This window comes from Erpetoichthys calabaricus, chromosome 7 (genome assembly GCF_900747795.2).
Source record: "Erpetoichthys calabaricus chromosome 7, fErpCal1.3, whole genome shotgun sequence".
Taxonomy (NCBI): domain Eukaryota; kingdom Metazoa; phylum Chordata; class Cladistia; order Polypteriformes; family Polypteridae; genus Erpetoichthys; species Erpetoichthys calabaricus.
Genome location: NC_041400.2, coordinates 196,273,738 through 196,297,121, shown reverse-complemented (window position 1 = coordinate 196,297,121; position 23,384 = coordinate 196,273,738). Strand labels below are relative to the sequence as shown.

At 44.0% G+C, this 23,384-nt stretch overlaps 2 protein-coding genes across 2 annotated transcripts in view; both read left to right on the top strand.

The window, feature by feature from the left end:
• The window catches only part of LOC114644287 (cytochrome P450 2U1), a 45,199-nt gene extending 39,889 nt beyond the window's left edge, over positions 1-5,310 (top strand). Inside the window, exon 5 of the mRNA XM_051929916.1 lies at positions 4,254-5,310. Coding sequence (XP_051785876.1) covers positions 4,254-4,432 — 179 coding nt within the window. The 3' untranslated portion in view covers positions 4,433-5,310. The remainder of the gene's footprint in view (positions 1-4,253) is intronic.
• pigg (phosphatidylinositol glycan anchor biosynthesis class G) overlaps positions 1-23,384 on the top strand; it is a 1,234,979-nt gene that overhangs the window by 733,851 nt on the left and 477,744 nt on the right. The gene's annotated exons all lie outside the window — the stretch shown is intronic.

Below are 23,384 nucleotides of genomic sequence, written 5' to 3'. Positions count from 1 at the left end.
TGAATCAATTTTCTAGGTAAAGCAAACACACCACATTAAAAGTTTCTACTAAATTCAATTAGTAAATTATTCCATTGTACAGTTATACAAGAGGTAAAAATAAACATTGTCGTTTTTCTCCAGGCCTCTTAGTGCCTGAAGTGCTTGGATCTGTCAGAGGCCTAAAACTGTCCTGACTGTAGCTGGACACGTCTCAGTTTATTGGGGTGGGTGTTTTTTTTTTTAATATATATATTTTAGGCCCCCTCCTTTTGGGTGAAGCTGGCTACTTCAAGGAGAATAAGGCTGTGACTTTGAGACTCGATCGGTGACCTCCACTAGTTACAGCTTTGGTTTGCTTTGGATGAGCTGGCAAAATGTGTGAAATAGAGAAATAAAGCAACAGTAATAATAATAATAATAATAATATATGTTATTTATATAGCGCCTTTCCCATGCTCAAGGCAATTCACAGAGCCTCACAAAGAAACAGCGGGTATAAGTAACATTGGATTCAGATATTTCCTGAATAGAACACTAGAACAGATAGATACAGGATATACAAAAGCATTAAATAGAATAAAAGACAATAAACCAGAGTAAAATAGTAAATTCAATACTAAAAAGACTAGCGAAACACATGTGTGATATGACACACACATACACACATTATCGTGAGCATCTGGACAGAGACAAAGACTGAACGTTAAGTTAAAAGCCTTCCTGAACAGGCCTAAACATTTAAAAGAATGAATGGAGTCAGCTGATCTCATTAATTTCGGGAGGTCCTTCCAAAGTCAGGGTGCTATATACAGCTGAAGACCCTGTCGCCCATGAAGGTGGAGCACAAAGACATGGCCAGAATCAGAGGACCTTTAGTGGGCGAACAGGAGCAGAGTGAATGGAGAAGGTCCCTGATGTAGTGCGGTATGAGGCCATTTAAAGCTTTGTAGGTTCATAATAGGAGGGAGGGGCCAAGGAGGTCGGGTGCAGTGTGAGTTGGGTGGTGGCCGAAGGCGGGGACCTTGGCGGTCCGATCCTCGGCTACAGAAACTGGCTCTTGGGACGTGGAATGTCACCTCTCTGAAGGGGAAGGAGCCTGAGCTAGTGCGCGAAGTTGAGAGGTTCCGGCTAGATATAGTCGGACTCACCTCGACGCACAGCTTGGACTCTGGAACCAATCTCCTTGAGAGGGGCTGGACTCTGTACCACTCTGGAGTTGCCCCCGGTGAGAGGCGCCGAGCAGGTGTGGGTATACTTATTGCCCCCCAACTTGGAGCCTGTACATTGGGGTTTACCCCGGTGGACAAGAGGGTAGCTTCCCTTCGCCTTCGGGTGGGGGGACGGGTCCTAACTGTTGTTTGTGCGTATGCACCGAACAGCAGTTCGGAGTACCCACCCTTTTTGGAGTCCCTGGAGGGGGTGCTAGAGGGCATACCTTCTGGGGACTCCCTCGTTCTGCTGGGAGACTTCAATGCTCACGTGGGCAATGACAGTGAGACCTGGAAGGGCGTGATTGGGAGGAATGGCCCCCCCGATCAGAACCCGAGTGGTGTTTTGTTATTGGACTTCTGTGCCCGTCACGGATTGTCCATAACGAACACCATGTTCAAGCATAGGGGTGTTCATATGTGCACTTGGCACCAGGACACCCTAGGCCTCAGTTCGATGATCGACTTTGTGGTCGTGTCGTCGGACTTGCGGCCACATGTCTTGGACACTCGGGTGAAGAGAGGGGCGGAGCTGTCAACTGATCACCACCTGGTGGTGAGTTGGCTTCGATGGTGGGGGAGGATGCTGGTCAGGCGTGGTAGGCCCAAACGTGTTGTGAGGGTCTGCTGGGAACGTCTGGCAGAGCCCCCTGTCAGAAGTAGCTTCAACTCCCACCTCCGGCAGAACTTCGACCACATCCCGAGGGAGGTGGGGGACATTGAGTCCGAATGGGCCATGTTCCGTGCCTCTATTGTTGAGGCAGCTGACCGGAGCTGTGGCCGTAAGGTGGTCGGTGCCTGTCGTGGCGGCAATCCCCGAACCCGCTGGTGGACACCGGCGGTGAAGGATGCCGTCAAGCTGAAGAAGGAGTCCTACAGGACCCTTTTGTCCTGTGGGACCCCGGAGGCAGCTGATAGGTACCGGCAGGCCAAGCGGAATGCGGCTTTGGTGGTTGCTGAGGCAAAAACTCGGGCGTGGGAGGAGTTTGGGGAGGCCATGGAGAACGACTTTCGGACGGCTTCGAGGAGATTCTGGTCCACCATCCGGCGTCTCAGGAAGGGGAAGCAGTGCAGTGTCAACACTGTATATGGTGGGGATGGTGCGCTGCTGACCTCGACTCGGGACGTTGTGGGTCGGTGGGGGGAATACTTCGAAGACCTCCTCAATCCCATTAACATGCCTTCCAATGAGGAAGCAGAGCCTGGGGACTCAGAGGTGGGCTCCCCCATCTCTGGGACTGAGGTCACCGAGGTGGTCAAAAAACTCCTTGGTGGCAGGGCCTCGGGGGTGGATGAGATACGCCCGGAGTTCCTCAAGGCTCTGGATGTTGTAGGACTGTCTTGGCTGACACGCCTCTGCAACATCGCATGGACATCAGGGACAGTGCCTCTGGATTGGCAGACCGGGGTGGTGGTCCCCCTCTTTAAGAAGGGGGATCGGAGGGTGTGTTCCAACTACAGAGGGATCACACTCCTCAGCCTCCCTGGAAAAGTCTATTCAGGGGTCCTGGAGAGGAGGGTCCGTCGGATAGTCGAGCCTCGGATTCAGGAGGAACAGTGTGGTTTTCGTCCTGGTCGCGGAACAGTGGACCAGCTCTATACCCTTAGCAGGGTCCTGGAGGGTGCATGGGAGTTTGCCCAACCAGTCTACATGTGTTTTGTGGACTTAGAAAAGGCATTCGACCGTGTCCCTCGGGGAATCCTGTGGGGGGTACTCCGAGAGTATGGGGTACCGGCCCCCCTGATAAGGGCTGTTCAGTCCCTGTACGATCGGTGCCAGAGCTTGGTCCGCATTGCCGGCAGTAAGTCGAACCCGTTTCCAGTGAGAGTTGGACTCCGCCAGGGCTGCCCTTTGTCACCGATTCTGTTCATAACTTTTATGGACAGAATTTCTAGGCGCAGCCAGGGTGTTGAGGGGGTCCGTCCGGTTTGGTGGGCTCAGGATTGGGTCACTGCTTTTTGCAGATGATGTTGTCCTGTTTGCTTCATCAGGCCGTGATCTTCAGCTCTCTCTGGATCGGTTCGCAGCCGAGTGTGAAGCGGCTGGGATGAGAATCAGCACCTCCAAATCCGAGACCATGGTCCTCAGCCGGAAAAGGGTGGAGTGCCCTCTCAGGGTTGGTAGCGAGATCCTGCCCCAAGTGGAGGAGTTCAAGTATCTCGGGGTCTTGTTCACGAGTGAGGGAAGAATGGAGCGTGAGATCGACAGGCGGATCGGTGCGGCATCCGCAGTAATGCGGGCATTGCATCGGTCTGTCGTGGTGAAAAAGGAGCTGAGCCGCAAGGCGAAGCTCTCAATTTACCAGTCGATCTATGTTCCTACCCTCACCTATGGTCATGAGCTATGGGTAGTGACCGAAAGAACGAGATCGCGAATACAAGCGGCTGAAATGAGTTTCCTCCGCAGGGTGTCTGGGCTTTCCCTTAAAGATAGGGTGAGAAGCTCAGTCATCCGGGAGGGGCTCAGAGTAGAGCCGCTGCTCCTCCGCATCGAGAGGAGTCAGATGAGGTGGCTCGGGCATCTGATCAGGATGCCTCCTGGACGCCTCCCTGGTGAGGTGTTCCGGGCACGTCCAACCGGGAGGAGGCCCCGGGGAAGACCCAGGACACGCTGGAGGGACTATGTCTCTCGACTGGCCTGGGAACGCCTTGGGATTCTCCCGGAAGAGCTAGAAGAAGTGGCCGGGGAGAGGGAAGTCTGGGCATTTCTGCTCAAGCTGCTGCCCCCGCGACCCGACCTCGGATAAGCGGGAGACAATGGATGGATGGATGGATGGAGGTTGATAATAGAATTTTATATTCAATCCTGTAAGACACCGGGAGCCAGTGGAGGCGAAGCAGGATGGGTGTGATGTGCTTGCTGTTGCTGTTTCATTTCAGGACTCTTGCAGCAGTTTTGAATTAACAGTGTGGACAGGAGGCAAATGGAAAAGTGTTCGTCTGAGTCGCAATTTGACACAAGATGGCATAGAAAATGAAAAGCACCTTCTCTTGTCATTGAGGCTTATGTTCATTTGTGTATTGGATCTCAGTTAGATGTTCATCTTCTTCTTCCCCTTTTAGGCAGAAGGACTTGCATGGGAAAGCAGCTTGCCAAAATGGAGGTCTTCTTGATGTTTTCCAACCTGATGCAGGCTTTTCGTTTCCGTCTCCCAGAAGGGATAAGGGCGCCACCACTGAGCGGCCGATTTGGACTGACTTTGGCCCCTCACAGTTACAACCTCTGCGCCGTGTCTCGGTGAACTCCAAAGTGGCAATGCAGGTTCAGTCTTGTGGTGCTCCACGTTGCACTTTGGGTTTCCTTGCTGGAGGGTCTCATCTGTGTAGCGTAGGTGACGTCCCGTCGACTGGCAACCATCGAGTCCAAGTGCCTTACCTGTTTGGCTCACTGTCAGTGTTTTCTCTCTCATTTGCTTTGTGGTTACGGTAAGACACGGTTGTGAATCCTAAAAGCAGTGACATTGCTTCTCAAGGAAATAATCATTATCTATGTGTTTATCTTTTTTTAGACTTTGAAAATATTTCAAAAGCTCAGGCTGGGAGCATCGCTACTATTTTAATTGGTATTTTTCATACATTTTTTATTCTTGTATCCTAAATGAGTTCTGGCTGATTGTGGGGTTTTGAAGCTCTGAGGAACTTACTGTATACGTGTTAACATTTTACAGCTATGCCATTTTTTTTTTCCATGGGTGCTGCCATTTTTGGGATCCCATCACCGTGATGAGGATCCTGACTGCTAGAGGTGTGACCACTAGGGTTGCGAATTTGAGGGGTCGATTGTTGAGAGGTTAAAAGGTTGTCTCGACGGCCATTTTCTATCCCAAGTTTGCAGATTACAAACCAATCTTCTTTTCTCAAGACTTTCAGGACCTTTTATTTTTGATTTCCTGGTTATCCAATTTTTTGCTTTTGTCCCCAGACGTTTGATTTTTGTTCTCATTTTGGTTTTGTTGATTGATCCGGTAACTCTCGGTTTTGACCTTGGCTAGTTTTCTTGGTCCTTTTAATTAAAATGACCCTGTCTCTCTCTTTAAGCCAGTAGAGGAAATGCAGCTGTATTACCTCACTCAAATATGGCTACATTTTGGTAACATAATGTTAAGCTGGTGTTTATATATATATATTATATATATATATATATATATATATATATATATATATATATATATATATATATAATATATATAATATATATATATATACACACTAATAAAAGGCAAAGCCCTCACTGACTGACTCACTCATCACTAATTCTCCAACTTCCCGTGTAGGTATAGGGCTGACATTTGTCAGGCTCATTCCTTACAGCTTACTTACAAAAGTTAAGCAGGTTTCATTACGAAATTCTACGCATAACGGTCGAAAACGTCTACCATGTTAAACTTTCTTATTTATGGCCCTATCTTCACGAAATTTGGTAGGCAGATTCCCTGCGCTAACCGAAACCGATGTACATACTTATTTCGGTGGTATGACGCCACTGTCGGCCGCCATATTGATCTTTCCAACGGTCTTTGTTACTTATGGGCCCATCTTCAAGAAATTTGGTACGCATGTTCCCAACACTAACTGAATGCTACTTACATACATATATACGTCCATAGCCTGCAGCTTGGTCACCGTGTGAGGCGGCGTTGGGTCCCCCATCCCCACGCCTTCCACGTAGTTGGCTGCCTGCCTATATAAGGCCATCCTTCGCTCTGATCTCTTCATTCCCTTCCTTGCTTCACCACGGTATTCACGTCTCCCTGCTGATAACTACAGCCTTTTTATTTAATCCACGGCTTCTCCACTGTTTTATTGTTCATTTATTACGATTATAGTTATTGTGCAGGTATTTTAGACTTAGTTTACATTGTTCAGGTACCCATTTCATTTATCGTTCCAACCGTACCCCTATTAACATGTCTATTGAGGTGATCACCATTGATCAAAGAACTGTCACTTACCGAGTGGATTCCATGCCGGAGATGCCGCCTGCCTTTTCCATTCTCTGTGCTACATATTGCACGGCCATATTAGGCTCACTCTTGATATCCGGAGGAACATTGTGTCTTATGTATTGAATGACTGGGACAGGTTCAAGGTGTGGACTGACGACGGTACAGGAGATCATTATACTACACAGGAGCACTAGAAGAGTGAAATGCTTAAGCCCTTCACCTGTGGTTCTGCAAGTGAGTTGATGGCTGCCGCTGAATTGTTTGGTTGTCGCTTTCAAGTGTACCGAAATGGCCAAATATTTTACACCTTTGGAAAACCGCCAATGCCTCTTAAACATCTTAGATTCACAGGTGACGATCTGAGTAGTGGACACTTTGATGTTTATGAATGTTTAAACTCTCAAAAGCTGGATGCCAAGTTATCGATGAAACCCATTTCAATTCAAACGCCTCCAATTTCCAGTAAGGCTCTGCTTCACAATGACAATTAATAAGTCTCAGGGACATACCCTACAAAAGGCTGGCATTGATTTAAGGCGAGATTGCTTTTCACATGGCCAACTATACGTTGCATGCTCAAGAGTGAGCTCAGCGCACAACTTGGTCATATTACAACCGGAGGGCCGAACCGACAACGAGGTATACAAAGAGACCCTTAACAAATAATTATTGGGATATTTTCCCTCAGTTTAAAAAGGTTTACTTTTCTTCTTAATAAAAATTTTAAAGCAGTACTTCGCCGCTGCAAAGTGCGGGTATTTTGCTAGTATATAATATTAGTGAAGCCCAGAGCATGTACAGCCATCCTAACCCTGACACAGATAGACAGGAGACCAAATGCCACACAGCATACAGTTTATTGGTCCAGTTTGTCTTCTGTAGCACACAAGACATAGACCCCAACACAGTCCCTTTTTGCCGCTAGTCCTTCTGCCTTCACTCCTCCTCAGGCTTTTTCCTCTTCCTCCCGACTCAGGCCCATTCTGTGAGGTAGAACTCCAGGTGGCTCGTTACAGAGGTCTGGAATTAACTCTCTGGTACGGTGGAAGCCCAATGTAGGGCTCTGTGGTTCCCCCTAGTGGCATCCCTGGAACCGAAAACGACTGAGCAGACCAATACCAAGTCCCATATACCCCTGTGGGACTCAGAGGGGCTGTTATACCCTGGGAGCTGCCAAATATAGTTTGGGGGAGTTAGCACCCTTCAAAAGCCATCTCCCCCTGTCCTTCCCTTAAGGAAGTGATCTGGTTTCATTGTGAATTTCCCCTTGGGATTAATAAAGTATCTATCTATCTATCTATCTATCTATCTATCTATCTATCTATCTATCTATCTATCTATCTATCTATCTATCTATCTATCTATCTATCTATCTATCTATCTATCTATCTATCTATCTATCTATCTATCTATCTATCTATCTATCTATCTATCTATCTATCTAGGTAAAGATGCCAGCCACCATTGGTCACATACATTTATTTATATATATATATAATATAAGAAATCTTGGAAGGAGACGATACGTAAACTTCTCGGAAGACAATTTGATGTCCCGCTAGAGACACTTTAACGTCCCGCGAGACAAGGCAGTGAGAGAAAAGGACAGCTGCTGTACAGGCTTTTAAATGATCGACGCGTAGCGCGACAAGCAGATCACGCAGCTCAGAAGCAGGAGCTGATCAGACCGCATTTCCTCAGTGTGCGTTCAGCACCCACCCCCCCTTGACAACGCGAGTGGTAGAGACGTGAAGTGGCTGGAGCATAGCGTGCCCATGGGGGGTGGGGGGATAGGAGGGGATGGGCAATCAAAGCAAACAGGGGGCAAAGCCCCCTAGTATATATATAATATACTATTAGCGTGTGTGTACAAAATCTGTATATACACACACACAAACTAAGCTGTGTAACCCATGTATGATGGGTTGAAATCCAAGTAATCAGTGCAGACCTCGGTGTATTCAGCATTACCGTTTGCAGTGGACCATCTGTTGGATTTTATTTTGTAATGCACATAGTAATAAAATGCATTGCATTTGTTATTCCAGATGGCGCATGTCAAACATTTGTAGTAACATAATACTGTACATGCCCCAGAGGACAGTTGGGCATCTCACCCAGGACAGAGGTGGAGTCGTTACCCAGCTGGGATACCATAATGGAATGATTGACTAAATGGGGGCAGTACCCAGTCAGGACACCTTATGATCCCCATCCTGGGTGGGATGTCCAAAGATTACAAGAACTAGCAGGAGAGCATGGCAGGGAGCGGTTCATCTCCTACTTTAATAGGTGCTAATGTCCCTCATATTGAGTCCCAGTTTGGACACCCAGAGGGGTGCATGGGAATTGGCCCTGAAGTGATCCCTGACAGACAATAGAGGGACACTGCCGAGTAGGATCTCCCTGGCACTCTTATAGCCCACAAGCGCTTCCAACTGGCTACGTCACATCACTGGAAGTATTCCCGGGTCCTCAATAAAAGATACCACACTGCCTTGTCCAGGTGATTTGGAGCTGGGAGCAAAGATTGGAAACACTCGACTGGAAGAGTAACAGAGGAGTGGAGGGACACCGAGAGGGAGGGAGAGAGAGAGAAGGAAGAGAGAACTTGTTATACAAGGCATTTTGGTAATATAACCCCCTTTACTTAAACCTGGGACTGTGTTTGTGCTTGGGGTTTGGGGCACCGTAGTGCCCACTGGTCTTCACAATGAATTAGTAAAACTGTTTGATATTTCCTATGTTGGAATGACAAATGCAATGCATAAGTCCCTGTTATATTCTATATGATATGGGATTCATAAAAGCAGTGATAAGCAGTTGTGATGCGTCATCTGTTGGAATGGCAGGTGCAATGAACTTTATTACTACATGTGTACTGTGATGTGTTATCTGTTGGACTGACAGAGACATAGAAACTGGACAGACACACACACACGCCATATACTGTGTGTGTGTGTATGTGTATATATATATATATATATATATACTGTTTATATATATATATATATATATATACTGTTTATATATAAATACTAGCCATGTGCGCCCAACTACGTTGCGCGTGTTAAAGTTGTCTGTGAAGGGCTCCCTGTTTAAACGCGGCTGCCAGTCGTGAACTGGGCCCTTCGTCGCACAGCATTATGATTTTTTATAAGGGAAACAAAATTACAAAACAAAACCCTTGGACATTGATTTGATAGGAACGGCCTACTCAGAATCACTGTCCTAATAGTAATTATGTGGTGGTGTAGGAGCATTTCTGCTTCTCTCCGTTCACAGTCCGTCTCATTTTTACGACGCTGTCGTTTCCTCTCACGATCTCTTCTCAACCTTTCTCCAATTTCGCAGGTTGCTTTGTGTCAATCCAAAGAGTAAGGCAATATACACGGAGCAATGGTTATAAAAGGGGGACACATAGGTATCCAGGCTCTTTAAAGCATAAATAGGGATCACTTCACTGACATGTGAGCAAGCCAGGGTACAACTGTGAGACGCGCAGCACTCGCCGGCTGCAACGTAAGAATAATAATTTCCGGAACGTGCTGTTACGTTGTCATTCATTTTACCCACTGTCTTTCTTTCATTCATATGTTACGTAGGCACGTACCTTTTATCTTTGGCAATCTTATTCTCTAACCAGGCCTCAGGAGCTAACCAGCGTAACACTGTCCACCACCCCTTTCGTTATTCTGGCACATTGTTGACATCTGTGAGTAACAACAACGTACTAAACTGGAAGGTGGTCTACGCATGCGTGGAATTCGCGGACAAACAAAGATCAAGATCCAAATGAAGATTATCCATATTACTAACCGAGAATGCTAAACCGGATGATGGACGCAGGCACATCCGGCCATGGGCCGTAGCTGCAAAAAGACGTACTGCGCAGGCGCAAGAAAGGGCGGACGGGATACACACCAAGAGGGGGATTTAACAAGCCCCTGGAACACAAAAAAAAAGAACACAAAACCGCCCCACACACCCTACAAGCAACGGACGGGACACACATAAAGAGGGGGATTCAACAAGCCCCTGGAACACAAAACGAAAGAAGACGCTCGCTCAACAACAATCCTCACCCACACACCCCCCCCCCCCAATCAATAAGAAGTGACACCCAAAGCCACATATCTAAAGGAAACGTCCATATTAAACATACGTCATCTCAAAACCTTCACACTAGGCAGCATAGGTGGATCTCATTAAAATAAAGCACTATTAACCGTTCAACTGGAGAAAAGGCTCCATATTAACAGTGAGTACGATCCTACTAAATACTTATCCATATTTCGCATGCTGAGGAACAAACAAGTCATGCATACACGGTCACGGGTACAAAACTATTCGGATCGGATAACGGAACAAAACACACGAACATGAATGAAACAAAAAGAATACACGGCGGCGCATACAATGCGCTTCGGAAAATACGTGACAAAAAATGTCTCGGATCAAAAAACGCAAAGCTCAAGTAACCCCGTTACAGAGACGTGCCCAAATGGACAGACACATTGAACGTAGATGCATACAGCGCGCGTCTCAAAGTGCTGCATCGAAACAAGCACGATTTCAAAAGAAAGAGCTCGCGTCTCAGACATACAAAAAAGGGAGCAAAGCAACGCGCATATGACCGGCCAGAAAACAAGCAAGCAGGACTCAAAAAGCAGAAAGCTCAACTGACCGACATACAAAAACGGACAAGGCTCGATACAAACAATGCACGACGTAAAGTGAAACGGACTTTGCGCAAAGCGGAGGCGAATCAATTAAAACTCAAAAATAGCGCGTCACAAATAATGGACATGCAACAACGCGGCACTCAAACACCACAAGCAAAACATGCCCGTCGCAGACATCAACACCAGACGTCTGCTAAGCGCTTACGCCAGTTGGCTGACAACGCTTTCAATAATGAGTCCACTATTGAGGAAAATTCATTGGGATTAATGAATGTCATTTGCAATCATTGTCATTCACTTAACTTCACAGAAGAAACAACTGGCAATACAAATAATGAATTTACACGTTGTTGTCAAAAGGGGCAGATTAGACTGCCTCCTTTACATTCAAATCCGGAATATCTACAGAAGCTTCTAACTAAGGATGTGCCTGAAAGTAAAAACTTTATGAACTACATTAGATCCTACAATAGTTCATTTTCTTTTGCATCTACCAGAGAACATAACAGGACACCAAAAGGCAATGGCCCATACTGCTTTCGCATATGTGGTTAACACAACGCACTATATTATGTCCAAAAAATATTAATGTTAATCACATTATTAACCAGGTCATTTCATTACTTCCTGGAGAGACACGGCTCTTTCTAAGCTCTGACAAAGTTGACTCTGATGACGACAATGAACATCTGAATTTCCCATTAGAATATTTGAACACTATTAACCCGGATGGATGACCACAACACAACCTTACCCTTAAAAACGGAACAATAATCATGCTATTAAGAAACCTTAACACTAAACAGGGTTTATGCAATGGCACACGGTTAGTCGTCAACACCATGACACGCAATGTTATTCAAGCAACAGTTCTTTCAGATTCACATGCTAACAATACTGTTCTCATTCTTGGAATTGACCTTACGAGTTCTGACCTAGAATTACCTTTTACATTGAAACACCGACAGTTCCCCATTAAACCTGCATTTGCCATGACCAGCAAAAAATCACAAGAACAAACCATGGACAAGGTTGGCATCTACCTCTCTGAACCCGTTTTTGGACATGCACAACTTTATTTTGCCTTCTCATGTGTTCGACGTTCATCTCACATTAAAGTTAAAATTAAAAATGATCCATGCCAAGGAAGACTCATTCAAAGACAAGACACCATCTTTACTACTAATGTTGTATACAGAGAAATATTCCAATAAAACATTACTCTATGCCAAACACTCTATTTTGTATTTATATAGGCATCATCCAAACCTGCACACTATTCTATATCTAATTCATACATCTCACTCTTTGTCATGCCCCAACGCCAGGGGTTGGCGAGCGAAGCGAGCAGGGGGCGGAGCCCCCTAGTATATAAAGATTAGTTAATTTAAAGCACAACAATTTGTTTAGTTTGAATGTCTGTGTTTTGAGGTGTGACTGGAGTACTACAGTCTTCAGTCGTATAAGCCTGGAGGAGATTCTTAATGCAATGCCTATGTTTTAGCTGTCTCTCTACTGCCATCTAGTGCTTCTTTTTCTACTTCATTCGCAGAAAAACAAAGATCAAGATCCAAATGACGTTTATATATAGAGATATAATATATATATATATATATATATATATATATATATATATATATATATTGTAACAGTAGGGGGCGCTAGAGCTCCCTTGAACCCTCAGATACCACTCCAAACACCAGGTAAAACTCCAATTATTATTTATTTTATAATAATACTGTGCACAAAGAACCCTCCACTCACTAATCAATAATCAATACTACAATAATCAATCCTCCTCTCCCAGACGCGTTGCCACCCTTCCACCCAGCTCAGCTCACTGTCTGGGATTTCCCATGGTCCTTTTATAGTCCATGACCCGGAAGTGTTTGTTCCTCAGTCCATGTGGCTTTCTATCACTTCCGGGTCAGGCAAAAACTCCTTTTCTTCAGCCCGGAAGTATATCATTTCTTCCGCTTCCGTGAGTTGGAAATACTTCCAGGCTATATGGAAAATATAAATCTCTGGGCCTCCCTGCAGCGACTCCTGGCGGCCCCGACGTTATCCAGCAGGGCTGTGTATTAAAACTCCATAGTCCATGATGCCCTGCTGGAATTTCGGGGCATCTCCATGTTGCAAGGAGGACTCCATCTAGCAGCCTGGGGGTATTGGCCGGGATGAATGGCCGGCCATATCTCACAATATATATATATATATATATATATATATATATATATATATATATATAAATTACAGTTTAAGTAAAAAAAGCAAGCAAGCATAATGTGCAATTCTATAACACTCTCAAACATCTGTAATTCTAGTCAAGGTCATATGGGGCCGAAATCTGTCCACACTCCATTAGTGTGAACGGTCAGCTGTCAGTCCTGGGCAGGGTGCTGCTGGTGTACCACAGGGCCCAGTTACACACAGTGCCATACTGGGGGCAGTTTAGAGTGACAAGTTAACCTAACTTCACCATCTTTGGGATCCAAGAGGAACAACCCATGTAGACATTAAGGTTGCACGGGATTTGAATTCCACATGCTGTTATCTGTGCGTCTTTTAGTAGTGTATATAATCAGTGTAGTGTATATAACTGCATATTTTAAATGATTTTCCCTGATTTTCTACTCAGACCAATGAGATTTGATTTAAAGACAGCAATTGTCCTCATTCCTGTGAAGGCTGAACGCCTGCTGTGGACAGGCGCCACTGCCATGAAACAGAAACGAGGAAGGTTCCAAAGTAGGACTAACCAGCACTTTATAGATGACTCTTAATGGTATTAACTTGAACCAAATACATACAGTATGTGTATTTTATTTTATATGTCTATTTTTTGTAACCTAGTTTTGTAATTTGCATGACTAATAAAGAACTTGATGATCTGCACAAGCGCGTCTTTTGTTTTTGTGCCAAATGCTGTTAGATGGTGTCCTGAACTCGGGGCAACTGTGTGTCACTGCAGCATTAATAAGGAGACATTTATCCTTTTTTGAATGTTTTTTAATTGTTAAGACTCACCCTAGATGTGTGTTATGACAGGGAGCACAAAAAAATGCTTCCAGAAATGCCCACTAGAGCGGGAAGATCGCATTCAAGAAACCTGGCAGGACACAAGAAGGGCCCTGTAGAATCGCTCTCGTTGTATTAAATACATTTTCCATTGTATCTGGGTTATTCAGCCTTGGCCACGCCCCTCCACACCGCTCACCCAATCAATACCCTTACTGTGCACGTGCTCTCTCCGTCCCACCTGTGACACTCTCAGTGGTAACTCACCCTTCATGGCAGTCGGTTATAATGGCAAGGCAGAGCGTCGAGTTTTAAGATTGTGATAGAAAAAGATTGGCAACAGCTGATAATGAATGTCAAAAAAATGAACAAAAAAGAGTGGCATGTAATAAAAATCAAGAATAAAGAGAATCATCCAATAAACAAAAAAGAGAAAAATATCCCAAATATGCAAACCGAAATGTAAAAAAGCAACATTTATGGAATGTAAGTTAGAGGATAGAGGATAAAGTAGTTATTAATACTGTTTTTGAATGTAATTTATAATTTTTTACTTTTTGCTATGTTTTATTTTTCATTGGTATTTAAAATAGACAGATGTAGTGAAACACTCAAGTAAGTGATTTTCTCTCAGTAATTACTAAGGACCAAACGTGCCCTGTATGCTCTTCTGTATACCATCTCTTTAAATACAATCGCTTTCTGTAATGGAGCGGCTCAGTCACGACATAGTGGGCACACATAGTGGGGGGTTGGCAAGCAAACCGAGCAGGGGGGCAGAGCCCCTTATTCTTTATTAAATAAAAGGTTTATTCTTCAAACAAAATGCTCTTAAATAATAATGAAGCTCTTTGGAGCACAAAGGTAATAGGATTTGCCCAAAACACTACGGCAATCCTGTAAAACCAAAAGTCCCAATACGAAATCCCAAGATAATTTTAAAAAAGAATGAAATGACAAAAATCTGGAAGCACATTAAATACACAAGAACTCCGCACTCCTACACGCATTCGAAATGAAGAACCAGGAACTGCGGGGGACCCTCCAGATTTAGAGGGGCAGTCCTTTGGGTGATTGGCAGGTGGCCCCGCCTCATGGGGCACCACCCCTAAAACACATGGAGAATAGCAGAGGCTTAGATACCAACACATAAAACATAAAGAATACTGCAAATCATCAACAAAAGAAATAGTAACACATGCAAATAAATCAGAAAAGTACAACAGAGACACAAAACAAGAATTTGTACCTCAGGCAGGGGAGGAGGAACCCCGGCTGAGATATGAGAATGGGGAGACCACAAACCTCCACAACTTACAAGCATCCTCCAAACAAATCTCATTCATTAATTACATTATTAATCAAATTAAGAAATCCAAAAGAATGTAAAGATTAACAAAGGATTCATTTTAAGATGAAACGGAAAGAAACAAAAAAAATAATAAAACTGCTTTGGGGGAAAAATGGAAAGAAAACTAAATGAGCAAAAAGACAAGGAGATGAAAAACACAGAAGAAAACCCCAGGGAGTCGTCATTTTAACAAGCGGGCCTCAAAGGCCAAAAAACCAAAACGTTACACAAAAATCGAGGAAGTGGAGAAAACAAAGCTGGTAGATTTCACCATTAAGTTCAGCTTCTTCTTCTCTTCCCATTTCTCTGTGGGGACAAATGTTCTCGATTAGTTTTGCTTTTAAGTTTATTGATGTATAATAAGGGGGTAGGGGGTTTGTCTCTGTGTCTGATGTCATTTGTGCCACCCTGGCTTTAGATACAAGGCGGCACACCTGCATTAAGCTGGGAATTGCTCCAGGGGGCGCTGTACAATGGGCTGATCCTGCACTCTGACCCCCAAACATCATGCAAAAAAGGTCAAAAATCCAAAACTAAAAAAGCTCTTAACCTAATAAAATCTTTTGAAAACGCAATGTAGTAAAGCAGTCTACAAATCCAAAAAACTTGGATGGAGAGCACTGCCTGTGGTGCCATCTTTGGTGTCATCTATCTATCTATCTATCTATCTATCTATCTATCTATCTATCTATCTATCTATCTATCTATCTATCTATAGTGCTGAATTCGACTAAAACTCGAAACTTGCAATTTCCAGCCTCTGATTCGGAAAATGCTAGAAAAAACAAAGAAATGCACCTCAGACTTGGTGTTACTACTCACAAACTCGGGCCTGGTCTCTCAAGAGGTGGTGGATTTTAGGAGGCCAAGGCCCCTCATGGACCCCGTGATCATCAGAGGTGACTGTGTGCAGAGGGTGCAGACCTATAAATACCTGGGAGTGCAGCTGGATGATAAATTGGACTGGACTGCCAATACTGATGCGCTGTGCAAGAAAGGACAGAGCCGACTATACTTCATTAGAAGGCTGGCGTCCTTCAACATCTGCAATAAGATGCTGCAGATGTTCTATCAGACGGTTGTGGCGAGCGCCCTCTTCTATGCAGTGGTGTGCTGGGGAGGCAGCATAAAGAAGAGGAACGCCTCACGCCTGGACAAACTGGTGAGGAAGGCAGGCTCTATTGTTGGCACGGAGCTGGACAGTTTGACATCCGTGGCAGAGCGATGGGCGCTCAGCAGAGTCCTATCAATTATGGAAAATCCACTGCATCCACTAAACAGTGTCATCTCCAGACAGAAGAGCAGCTTCAGTGACAGACTGCTGTCACCGTCCTGCTCCACTGACAGACTGAGGAGATCGCTCCTCCACCACACTATGCGACTCTTCAATTCCACCCGGGGGGGTAAACGTTAACATTATACAAAGATATTGTCTGTCTGTATACCTGCATTATTATCAATCTTTAATTTAATATTGTTTTTTGTATCAGTAAGGTGCTGCTGGAGTATGTGAATTTCCCCTTGGGATTAATAAAGTATCTATCTATCTAAGTCCCAGTTAGTCCGATATCTGATTAGGACATGAATACAAAATGGCGGTATACACCACAAACGGTAAGTACGGTAACACTTCATATGTTTAATTTGTTTATTACAAGAATTTCATTTGTTTGCCTTAGTTCATAATACTGAGTACAGTTGTGACTCCATTAACAATGTCGTGACCAACAATGTCGCACTTTGATGATGAAGCCACCATTGAGATATGATACATGAAATCGAAGAGCCTTGAAACGCCAGTGTAAGCAGTCGTATTTATATTGCTGTATTATTATTACTACTGTATTTCAATAATTATTAGTTTATGTGATGTATGTATTATGATAATGTTAAGTTACTTTAGCTTTGAGGGTTAGTAGAAGATGAGTCTCCCTGAAGGGACAATTGCTCTGGCACACTCATTCTGTAAATTGCTTTTTATTTAAAATGTCCAACCCTTATTCCCACTGCACATATGTAAACAATGAATAATGCTCCTGAAATAAATTTTATATGAAATTTGAAAAAAAAAAAGCTTCATTCAATCAGTATGTATAAATATTTATAAGATCTGTTTATAAATTTGATAAAATATTAAAATTTCAACTATAAGTCAGATCAGATTACTTAAAGTTAAATAAAAGGTTTAAATTACATAATATCCTAAAATTCCATTAACACTAGAATTACCAAAGCGATCAAACCGAGGAAGCTCTGCAGTCTACTTGTGACTTTATGCTGTCGGAAGATAAGTAAATAAATCGTCTAAATAACGTTCAACCTGGCTTTTATATAAGTAACATATAAAGACCCTCACAAAACAAACAGGAGTTTGCACGATACGTTGGTGAGCTCTTTAAGCCACGCTGTTTCTTTGAAGGACAGGTGTGGGGCAGACTGACTGGCAGGGTGACGCCAGACCTCATCCTGTATCCAGATGGTGCCATCTTTCGCCTTTACGCCTGGTGCAGCTGCGTCGTTCTTATGTGTGAGTGGACGTTTCTTGCGGGGACGGCTTCTGTTCTCTTTCTCCGATCTGAGTTCACCTCTGTTATAGTTTGTCTTTATTTGAAAACAGCAGTGTCAGATCAGGGCAAGCGTGAACGTGACTGAGAGCATTTGAATCAGAATATCTTTATTGTCATTGTAACAAATACAACGAAATTAGGTGCAGTCCCTGTGGTGTCAAAATATAAATAAAATATAATTAAAAAAAAGATAAGAAGAAATCTATATTACTAAACGACAGTTGTATATATGCATGGTCGCAGGACAATGGATGCATTGAAGCACACGCGCAGTGCGACTCAGCGCCCCAGAGTCAAACCCAGCGGCTTCCCAGACTCAGTAGGTAGCGCCCAAACAACACAACGCAACCTGTAAACTAAACTTCAGGTCACAATACAACTGCTGCCCAAACGCGCACACCACCGCATATAAAACCTTCGTTTAGTAATGTTTACGAAGGTTGTATATATACACAGACGCCAGACACAAGCTGTGCCAAAAGCGCATGCGCACTCGCACAGCGCCCAACAGTCAAACCCAGCGGCTTCCCAAAGTCAGTAAGTGGCGCCCAAACAACACAACACAACCTGTAAACTAAACTTGATGTAAAGTGTGTACGCCAACAAGTTGCCATGGTGACATATTTAAACATTGACATAGAATAACTGGACGCCTCATGACCAGCAGAATCGTACGTCAACGTCGCCGCCACATTGTGAGTGGCACTGCTGTGGAGTGAAGTAATGAATAATGTGCTGCTTGGGATTGTACAAACCGCTGGACGCTCCAAACCAGATCCCGGGGGATTACATCTCATAGGTGAGGCTGAACAATTGTTTTGGTTATATTTGGCCGTTAGAAAATCCCGTTTTATAATCTTTAATTTAGCTACGCCAGGCTAAGCTAGCAAAGCTATGCATTTATGTGCTCAAGTGAGCCTACAACCAACGTTTTGGCTAAACGGATTTAGTCACTAACTATGTAGATTGTTGTTAGCTGTTAACATTTCTCAAACTTGATGATGTTTTTTCTCATCGAGGAAACACAGTTTGAAATTGATGGCCATCATTTTATGCTCACGTCTTTAATTGTGTCTGTCTTCCACAAACTAAGGCTGCACCATATTGCCAAACTGAATACTCTCAAATTACAAGATCTGAGTGAGCGAGAGGAGTGTGAAGGCAGTCCCCGAAATGTTACTTATATGGGAGGAATGGTTAATAATAATAATAATTATTATTATTTAATAATTGCCATTATTAGTGTATAAATAGATATAAATAATTGCATTTAAACGATTCACCAAAATCTGTTGTATGTAAACGATACTGTTTTAAGCATTATTGTTTTTTCATCAGAAAACCCGGTGTCCACGTCTACCTTAGTAGTTTAAATGGCACTTTTGCCACTCTGAATAAGGCTGACGTATCGTGTCTACTGGGAAACACAGTGAATGCAGCATCTATCTATATATGTGTATGTATTTAAACTTGAGGTAGTGGTGACTACTGACAGTGCCAGCAGTCAGCTACTCCACAGTGCCTGCGGTCAGGGGTTCAATTAGGATTCCTAACAGCAAACGACGTCTGGCTAACAACACACCCATAGAAAAACAAAAACGAGACTGCATGGATAAAAACAATGAATGAAGGTGCCTACAGCGCGCTTCTGAAACACCAGAACCAAACGAGTCATGGCTCCAAAAAGAAACAGCTTTACTACAAATATATTTCTTTCATTAAATGAAAACTTTCCCAGGACGCTCCCACCTTCAATGATCTTACATCCCTACAAATATTGGATGGAACAGAAAGTAATTGCCATTCTTGGATTTGCAATTCTTTAGAGAATCGGGGGTTTACTGGTAAGGTAGAACACAAACATTTAACATAAGACCTTATTGCACAAGATGTCACCTATTGCACTGCTGCGCTGGAGGTGATGAGGTGGCATTCAGTGCCCTAATAGCAGCAGGGTTACTCAGTCTGTTAGTCTTTGTTTTGATGCTCCTCTGTCTTCTGCCCCATGTCATGAGTCATTGTGAATTTCCCATTGGGATTAATAAAGTATCTATCTATCTATCTATCTATCTATCTATCTATCTATCTATCTATCTATCTATCTATCTATCTATCTATCTATCTATCTATCTATCTATCTATCTATCTATCTATCTATCTATCTATCTATCTATCTATCTATCTATCTATCTATCTATCTATCTATCTATGAGTGAGGTGTGAGGAGTCTTTCAAGATGTTTTGTGCTTTCCTGAGGCAGCGAGAGCCGTGCAGTTCATCCAGAGAGGGTAAAGAACAGCCAATGATCTGCTGATCTGCTGGGCCGTCGTTACGATCCGCTGAAGTGTCTTTCTTGTCGGCGGAGTGGTGGCTCGGAGGTGAGGGATCTGCACTGGTAATCAGAAGGTTGCCGGTTTGAATCCCGTAAATGCCAATAGGGACTTTGCTCTGTTGGGCCCTTAACCTGCAATTGCTGAGCGCTTTGAGTAGTGAGAAAAAGCGCTATATAAATGCAAAGAATTTATTTTATTTAAGAATTTTTTCCTCTGCGCTGTTGTGCAGCTGGTAAACCCCACGTAGAGGCAGTAGCACAGGATACTCTCGATAGAGTGGCGATAGAAGGACACCAGCAGTTTTTGGAGGATGTTATTTCTCCTGAGGACTCTCTGCTGAGCCTTCTTCTCCAGCTCAGCTGTGTTCACACCCCAGGACAGGTCCTCCATGATATGGACTCCCAGGACACCCTCTCCACACAGTCTCCTTCAATGTAGAGTGGTTTGATGTCCGTTTTCTTTTTCCTGAAGTCCACAACGGGCTCCTTGGTCTTACTAGTGTTCAGGAGCAGGTTGTTGTCAGTGCACCACGCTGTCAGCCGCTCCACTTCGTCCCTGTAGGCCACTGTCGGGCAACCGGTGCGCCGCGGAATTTTCTAGGGGCGCCATGAAAACTTTTGTAAAATATTTAAAATTGCTAGTGTTTTTGAACTTTTGGTTGATTAAAAAGATAATGTTTAAAAAAATATATATTTTATGTTGGAAAAACAGATAACGGTTAATTTGCGGATATTTATTTTGAATGCAAGTTAAAAATTTCGCTGTTCACCATTCATCATAATATCAACACCAGCGGTGTCAAAAACACATCTCGTGAGACTTAAAAAGTCTCATTGTTAGAAGATCTCACTCACTGTACGGATAGAAGAAGGCGGAGCAAATATAGAACGAGAAAATACGAACGCTACATTTCGGCTCTTGCCGACGAGAGAGTATCGCTGTACGGAAACGAAGTCTAAGAAACGCGAGAGACTTCAAATGATCGACAAGGAAATGCGCGTCTGTCTTTCGAAAATTGATCCACATATGTGTTGAAAAACAATCTCAACGTTCACATTAATTAAATTTAAGATTTATCCTTTGATTCCTTTATTAATAAAATGTCTTTCAAGCTTGTAAAATTAACTGTTTTTATTGGCGATTGTCCATAGATTGTGTCGTCACGACTTTATTTATGGGCAGTCCCTCACGTGCGCCGCAAAAGAAAATTTTTGAACTCAAAAAAGGTTGCCTTTCATTGCCTCCCCAGAGATGAGCCCCACCACAGTGGTGTCGTCTGCAGATTAGATGATGGCGTTGCTGTGGTGGGTGGGGGGGGGGCGTAATCATGTGTGTACTACGTGAAGAGCAGAGGGCTCAGCACACACCCCTGAGGAGAGCCGGTGCTGATGCTGATGGCCGAGGAGATGTGAGGGCCCACCCTAACCCTTTGTGTGCGGTCTGTCAGGAAGTCGTTTAATCCACAGACGGGTGGAATAACGGGAGTCCCAGGGCTAGCAGCTGGCCCACCAATCTGGTGTTAAAAGCAGAGCTAAAATCAATAAAGAGGAGACGTGCGTAGCTCCCCTGGTGCTCCAGATGGGACAGGGGTAGCATGGAGAGCAGCAGCAACAGCGTCCTCAGTAGACTTGTTAGCCCTGTAAGCAAATTGGTGTGCATCAAAAGTGGGAGGGATGAAGGACATGATACGACTGCGGACCAGTCTCTCAAAACACTTCATCAACACCGGGGTGAGTGCTACTGGCCGATAGTCATTCAGGCAGATTATGGGCAATTTTTTTTTTTTGGTAAAGGGAGTAAGATGGAGGATTTCAGACAGGGAGGAACTGAGGCCTGGCACAGTGACAGGTTAAAGATCTTTGTGAAGACCCCAGCCAGCTGCTCTGCACAGCTCCTCAATACACGTCCAGGGACGCCATCCGGGACCTGCTGCCTTTCTAGGATTGACAGCCTGGAGCAAGCGTCTCACCTCGTGTATTAATCCACCCTAAGGGACGGCGTGAAGTTGTTGTGAGTTGCTGCTGCTGCGTGTGTGACAGCTGCCTCTGGTAGTTCCACCTCAAAGCGAGCAAAGAAGTGGTTCAGCTCCACTGCCATTGAGGCGTCACCTTCAGCAGCTCCATGGCTGGTCCTGTAGTTGGTGAAGTGCTGGACTCCCTGTGGTTATTACTGTCCAGGCGCTCCTCGGTCCTTCTCCTGTAGTCCCTCTTAGCCTTTCTGATGCCTCTCTTCAGGTTGTTCTGTTATACTTGTATCATTTGTGAAAGTGCGTATTTGATATTTGGACTTCAGTCTTCACACATTATAGCCTACGCTTCATGTCTTCATTTTGTTGTTAGCACTAAAACATGGAAAAAGTTTGTCTTTTGTGTTCAACATTTCCTGTCATCCTACACTGACACGGAACACACGTGAAAAATGCACGTCCCAAATAACGATCTATTCTTTTAGCCTGACTCCCTGATAAACGAGGCTTCAGTTGGGAGAAGTTTTTTCAGTTTCTCCGGCGGTGGGAGGGATGGTATAGCAGGCTGCTTGCTGCTTGGGCTTATCGACACATTCATCATAAGACACAAAAGACGCTGAATGGAGACGTGCGAGTGGATTTATGGTGGGCCGGATTTACGAGTTTTCTCGTAAGCTTTGGTAATTCTAGTGCTAAAGGGAGCCTTTAAATCATTAAAATATTAGGGGGCTTCTCCCCCTGCTCACTTCGCTCGTCACCCCCTCCCCCCCCCAGGCCTGCACTACGTGCCAGTAATTTCACGTCTCTGCTGCTCGCGTGTGTGGATTTCACTTTCACCAAATAACAAATCTTTTAATTCTCGCGGATACGACTCTTCATTGGGAAGAAACACTACTTTTCCCTGATGGCAACACGAATTAGACGATCTACAAGTCTCCGACTTAAAGTTTATATCCGAACAACATGTTTGATCTTTTTTTGCTGTTCCCTTATTTCACCGAGTAATAATTTCCATTTGTTTGCGCTAATGCGATCTCTACTATCATTTTTTTTGAGAGTTTTGAATTTTCGTACTTTCATTATCTCTAACCTGCTCTGCATGGGTACCGTGCCAACGTTTTTTGAATTCTTTATGATGTTCTACTTTGTCATCTGCTCTTTGTCTTTTATTTAGATAGATAGATAGATAGATAGATAGATAGATAGATAGATAGATAGATAGATAGATAGATACTTTATTAATCCCAATTCACATACTCCAGCAGCAGCATACTGATAAAGAACAATATTAAATTAAAGAGTAGTAACAGTGCAGGTATACAAACACA